Raw genomic sequence first — 6,596 nt, forward strand, 5'->3', positions numbered from 1 at the left:
TTCATACACGACATCCTTTCTTCTTCATTTTATTTCCGTAAAATTGTGTCATATATTAATTCCTTACATATTGTATTTTGCTATTATTATATGCCAGAAGTACAAAATAGATTGTCCCACAACGAATAATAATGCAAAGACAAAATTCACAAAACATTGAGAGAGAGAGAAAAGCTATTCATAATGAGTTGTTAGAATGATTATGCTTAGAAAAAGCCAAGATGACATACATGATATGCATGAAAAAACGAGCAATGTTATTTCCACAATTATTAAAAAGGAGTCTAACAATAATTATGATGTGTAGGTAGGCCATGCTTTTATCTTTGCTTAAGTTCATTTTTCTTGTGACTTAAATTTGTATAAGATAGAAGAGCAGCATAATGTGATGGGAAGTAAAAAGGACGTAACATAATGGAGTGGGGGAGGGAAGGAGGAAGGAAATTAATAAATGAGAACACGTGCAGCAGGGTAGAAGACTTTGAATGTATGTATGTATGTATGTATGTATGTATATGGTGGATGGAGGAGTCAACATGTTAGTGCATTGAGTGATGATGAGTGATGGGGCGGCCCCTTGTTGAGTAGCGTTGAAAACAGGATTGAATTCAGAATTCAGGACTTCAGGTGGTGGTTGTCACCAGTGTGTATGTGTGCAATTCTTTCTATCATCATATCGATCATATCACATATTAGCTTTTTTCTTTTAAATCAGGCCACCAAAAAGGTGACAACGACCACCCACACCTCTAGCTAGCTAGGAACATATATTCTTCACCTTCACCAAAACATTCATTATATTGTAGCCATGCCATGCCATGCCCTGTTTCTACGCTACTCTCAATTCAAATTAGCTTATATTAGTACTACCATTATATTGAAGAGTAGTATTCTTTTTCTTAATAATATTAAAATTTTTTATTTCAGTATTAAAAACCTTTTGATACTGTTAAAGAAAAAAAAGGTGTAGCAGTGCAGACAACACAACTGAACTCTGACATTATTTATTTAGCACTGTGTATTGGACAAGAAAAGCTGAGGAAAGGACAGAACAATATAGGAATGCTCCCATTTTATTAATATGATCATTCTCCTTTTAATTAATAAATATACCTATGCTTACAAAAAAAAAAAGAAAAAAATTATAAAGTTTGTAACGCAAAAATTAAATAATCTTTTTTCTAAGAGGGAAAAAAGTCGACACCCATCTCCACTTTTAACGGTTTTTGTTGGTTCATCTACTAACGGTCTCTGTCTTTTCGCCGCCAAAGTGGTCTATTTACATTCCTGTAACCAAAAGCAGACGGATATTTACCAATCTTGCCCCCCCCCTCCCTGTCTTAATACTCTTCTGCCACCACTCTCACAGCAGCAGGCAGCCACTCCTCGGAGCTCTGGCGATCAGAGTAGCCGTCGTCTTCGAGCCTCACCACCAGCGAAGACTCATGGTCATTAGCGCTAGAATTTAAGGTTTTCTTCAGCTGGTGGAAGCTGGGAACCAACACTTTCTCCATCCATTCGGTAATGTTGGTTTGGCCTAGCCACACCCCACTCGCAATCTTCTCCAGAGCCCCCTCTTGTACTTCAATTGCAATCCCATTTCCGGCAATGGTGGAAAACCTTTTCGAGATGGAGGCAGAGAAACTGGCTCGAAGAAGGTCGAAATTCAATGGTTTGAACATAATGGCATCATCCACGGAATCCAACAGCTCACGGGGTACAGAGGTGGAGGGTGTCTGTAATCCTACATTGTGGAGGACATGGTTGTCTTCATGGTCCACTGTCAGGTCACTAGAATTGAGCGACCCGTCTCCTCTGTCTTCCTCTGTATCAGCAGCTTCATTGAGATCAAATGATAGGCCTAAATTCAAATTTGTTTCCTTACGAGGCTTCAAGGACCTGTCTTCTTCAGATAACCAACTCGGTCTCCGTTTTGACGCTCTCTTAGCTACTGAAAGACGAAGTTGCCAACCCCCTCTGGCTAAATTTGTAAGCTTTTCTTCGTCAAGTGGGGTGCCGTTGGACAGATACCTAAGGTCCTCTGGCAACCAATTGGCAGTGAGGATAAACATGACGTTTCCAAGGCTAATTTCACGGCCGTGGGAATCCGGGAATCTACCTTGCTCCATGGCCCGTTTTATGCTCCCTCGAATGAGGACGTTGGCTTCATTGATGTCTTCGAGCATGATGACAGACTGCGGATTCCTTCTAATGGCCTCTGCAATTCGATCGAGTGCTGTTTTCCCACGGAGATGGACATCGGAGTCTCCATCTCCACGCCGTTGGGCAAGAGAGATTACAATTGGATTGGAGGAAGATACCAGCTCGGAAAGTGCTGCTGCCATCTTCTTCTTGCCTACTCTGTCGGGACCCAAGAACAGCAACCACATATCACCCTTGTCTCCGACTTGGCGCCTTTTACCGTTGCCTAATTTACACTTGGTCACGGTGGTGGCAACTGCAGAAGCTGCATCCTGCTGCCACCACACTTTTTCTGTCAAACCCTTGAGGATCCTCTTGAAAGAGTCAGCATCGAGTAGTTTCTTGCTCTTTAATTCATCAAACTTGTCTCGTGTCTCGGAAGACATGCAGTTCAAGAAGTCATTAATGCGCTCTTTGTGTGTTTCTTCTGTACTGGTATCTGATTCCTTAGTTTGCCCAAGGACGAGCTCTGTTGTCACAAGACCCGGCTGCTGTCTGACTGCTGGTTCTGGTGGCTGAACGGGCACAGGATTTGGGTTCAGTTGCAAGGAGCTTCCCAGATTCTTGTTGAGTGGTATCTTGGGCTGAAGTTGGGCACCCAACAAGTTCATATTGCATAGGCCTCTCATTGAAAAAGGAGTGGGAACAATTCTCTCTGTACTCAAACTTTGCTGATGAAATTTGGGATGTCGACTCAAGCAGGCATCCTGCCATTTCTTCTGCAATTCCTGTGTCCTCTTTTTCACATTCATTTCTTGGCCGTTGCACTATTAAAATACAAAGGAAAACATTTATATTTCACATTCAGCTAACCGAAGTCATTGGGAAGTAAATAAGCTCAAAAAAAAAAGATAAGAAATTTACCTGAGATTGGTCGACGACTTTAGCATTATCATTATTAGTTTTAGCCTTCTGCAACCACTGGGGAAGCGATGGTCGAGCTGCCTCTGATTTGGATTCGGCATCCAGTTTCTCGTTGTCCTTTAACATATCTGCTAGTTCCTGTTCATAGCTCTGGATGCATTGTGGGCAACAACCCGATATTCCTGCGGGTTCTGTGTTATCAGAGGCTCGCCTGGGTGGAGCAATTGCCGTAGTTGGGAAGGGCTTCAACGGGGACAAGGATTCGATCGAGGTACCAAGGATACCGTTGGTCCCAAGCCTAGTTACAAGAAAATAAAATATATATGATTACACCATAGCACAGCATGAAATGCGGGAACGAATAACCATGTTTCAAAGCCTAATCAAGTTAACTGTGCAAAGAGGGGCCATAAAAGAGCTGAATATCCTGCTGTGTTGAACATTGTCAAGGGGTACAGGGACATCACATGTATATATTACAATAAAAATAGAATGCTAAGTATAACAGCATTAGCATATCAGATAAGATTCTGTAAATTTTAAGCCCAAATTGATTCCATAAAAAGAATAATTCCATAAAAACACGAGACACTGAGGCTAACTATCTCATTTGATCTTGTAGCTAACATGGAAGATCACAGAAAAAGTGTTTGTAGAAGAAGAAAGAGAAGAATACCTAGGGAACATTCCAGGGAGGGGGGCTCTGCTGGTAATAGGAACAGCCTGAAGATCCCAATCGTTCTCCATGGAAGGATGATAAACCTGGCACCTCAAGTATGTCTCACAGGTAGCAGTGCCCAATAACCACAGCCTTCCAGAGCCGCCCTCGCCGAACTTCGCCACCAGCCTCCCCATCTCCGCCACAGCAGCACGCCCCGCCTCCGCAACATTCGTCTGCTGCACGTGACCACCACCAACAGCTCCGAACCCAACAGGCTGCTCCACCAGCCACTTCAAGTCACCTAAATTCACAAAAACGCCTCCAGAGCCCGTCGACCCAATCCGGGCCTCAATCAAATCCCCCAACTCCTTCAACCTCGCCGGAATCTGCGCCCTCTCGGCGGGAAGCTCCTTCTCCAAATGAATCACGTGCGTATTCAACCCAACAATCCCGAGCGTACCTTCTCCCAGCTCCTTGCTCTCAATTTTCCTCAGAACCTCCCTCACCGTTGCCTCTGGCTCCGACTCACCCACCAAGATCGGGTTCCTCTTTTTCTTCCTCATCAATATATCCAAAACCCTCTTCACCTCCTCCCCCTTCTGCTGCGGCACCCCCAATTGAACACCGGAACCGGCACCGGCACCCGCTTGCTGCAGCCTTGGGTTCAAGTAAAGGCTCCTCCCCGCCGGAGCCGCTGAAGGAGCCACGGGGGAGGGGCGGAATCCAAGAGCGATTGGACTGGAATTGACCGCCGGAGACGCGGAATTGAGGGACTGTTCGATTGTGGCTTTCACGGCGGGGCTGGAGAAGCTTGCTTCGCGCATGACTCTGCTGACGCTTGGGTCGTCGAGGATGGATATGATGAGCTGCTCAAGCTCGACTTTGACGGCGAGGAGCGGCTGCTGCTGCTGCTCGGGGTAGCCGCGGCGCTGGTGCGCCTGTGCGCGCTTCAGCGCCGCCATGAGTGCGTTGGAGATTGGTGGCTCAGAGGAGGGATTTGTGGTCTGGGAAGTGGGCAAGCGCTCGAGAGCAACGCTGAAGCAGAGCTCGAGTGCCCTGCACTGAAGAGGGTGCGATGAATTCGGGTGAGACTTTATGCAGGCCTGACGCAGGAACCCCGAGGGCGAGGCTAGCAGCGTGGCGGCCACGTGCAGCGGCGTTGTCTGGCCATGGTTGCGTCGGCCGGCCTCGGCGATGGAGTGGTTGAGGACGCTTGCCGCCTCGGGAGTTAAGGTCTGCTGGATGGTGCTCAATCCGGCTCTCATTTCGGAAATCTATGATGATGATGATGATGATTGTAAGTCTCCAGCTCAAAATTGATGAGTTCAGATTGAATTGGGGTAAGAAAAGAAAGAAAGAGATGAAGGATATTATGGGAAGAAGGAAGAGAGGAAGGAGCCCCACAAGTTGTAGAGAAAACGAAATTAGTGTGTGGAGAGGAGAGGGGGATAAGAAAGAAAGAAAGAACACTTGAGAGTATTGACAAATTAGGATTTGCGGGGTGCCTTGCCTTTGGCTAAACAATCAAAACAAGCTTTTTACAAACACAAACAAAATTCAACAAAGTAATACCCCTATCTATCTATCTATCTATCTGGCTACTACTACTACTTTCCTTTTGCTATTGCTTCCCCGTTCTTCCTCTCACTCTCTCTCCTCTTCTTCGATGCGTCGAATTCAACGCCAAAACCAAAATATCAGATCCCTTGCTCCTCCTCCTCCTTCTTCACAACAACATCTCCTCCATTCCTTTTTCTCTCTCTATATCTCTCGCATATCTCTATCCATCTCAATACAAGAAGGAATAAGCGAGCTGTGCCCTCGGAATAAATGGGTAAAGGTCCATAGATGGAGGCAGGTGGTGAATATAAAAGCTACTTTTAACCTTTTTCATTCCCCAAGCTAACTTCTTTTTTCTACAAATATTATATGCATTCAATTTCGCCAATAACTTTTCTATATTTTTGTAAAAAAATATTATTCATACACTAAATATTTTAATATTCATATAAAAATATATTTATTATTAATTCTTTATTTAAATTATTTATTAATAAAATAAAAAATATACACATAATAAAATTAATATTTAATAAAAATAAAAAATTATATTTTTTAACTACGCCACTTATTATATATGTTATTATATTGTTATGTTTGTACCGCAGAGAAAAAAACAACAGAGGGGGAAAAAGAATTGGTTAACTTTATTGTGGCAAGAGAAAGAGAATTAGAGAGAAGGACACAGAAGCGGAGAGAATTTCTAGTAAACGGAGAATTGATGGTTGGATGAAAGTACCATCTCTTGCCAAGATTTTTGAAAAAATAAAATGCTTTCCAAATAGACCAATCTCTTCTGCGTTTTTCTTAAAATAATTAGAATATTCGTTCAGAATATGAAAAGTAAATATTTTTAATTTAATGTATTTAGTATGATTAAAAATTAAAAATATTATTTTCCTATAATTTTTTTATTTTATACAGTCGATTTAATTTATTTACGTGATACTGATTATTGATTGACAGTTTTTTTTATAATAGAGTGAATATAACAATTATTTATTGAATTTATAAAGTCCGTTTCAAAAAGAAAAAAAGTTAAACAACTTTTCTCCGAGTCAAATTTGCGGAAATGGTATTCACACAGGGTAAGATTATTGCTAAATTATATAACCTTTTAAATAAATATTTTCGGTAGATTTTTCTATTAAATTCAAGGGGCTAATAAATTCGATACTACCATAATAGAGGAAAAGAGAACACCTTTTTGGAAAGAGAGAGATGATGATAGGAGAGAGATACTCAGGACTGAGTAAGCTCTTGGATTGACTGCCTTTTTAGTTTCTCTCTCTCTCTCTCTCTCTCTGTT

General features: G+C 42.4%; 1 protein-coding gene across 1 annotated transcript; it reads right to left on the reverse strand.

Moving 5' to 3' along the window:
• Window positions 1-1,057: 1,057 nt before the first annotated feature.
• On the reverse strand, window positions 1,058-5,689 carry LOC107641850 (Double Clp-N motif-containing P-loop nucleoside triphosphate hydrolases superfamily protein). The gene is made up of 4 exons (XM_088502267.1): window positions 5,412-5,689; window positions 3,743-5,364; window positions 3,067-3,364; window positions 1,058-2,969 (listed from the first exon to the last, which is right to left on the reverse strand). Exons 2-4 carry the CDS (start codon window positions 4,990-4,992, stop codon window positions 1,341-1,343), a joined length of 3,177 nt encoding a protein of 1,058 aa, XP_088358393.1. The 5' UTR covers window positions 4,993-5,364; window positions 5,412-5,689; the 3' UTR covers window positions 1,058-1,340.
• Window positions 5,690-6,596: the final 907 nt, after the last annotated feature.

The sequence above is a fragment of the Arachis ipaensis genome, chromosome B1, assembly GCF_059453495.1.
Source record: "Arachis ipaensis isolate K30076 ecotype BB chromosome B1, ASM5945349v1, whole genome shotgun sequence".
Taxonomy (NCBI): Eukaryota; Viridiplantae; Streptophyta; class Magnoliopsida; order Fabales; family Fabaceae; genus Arachis; species Arachis ipaensis.

Coding starts and splice junctions, on each gene's coding strand:
- LOC107641850 (XM_088502267.1), bottom strand. CDS start 4,992: ATGAGAGCCGGATTGAGCACCATCCAGCAGACCTTAACTCCCGAGGCG. Junction 3,365..3,742: donor CTCCCTGGAATGTTCCCTAG/GTATTCTTCTCT, acceptor TCTTGTAACTAG/GCTTGGGACCAACGGTATCC. Junction 2,970..3,066: donor AAGTCGTCGACCAATCTCAG/GTAAATTTCTTA, acceptor GTATTTTAATAG/TGCAACGGCCAAGAAATGAA.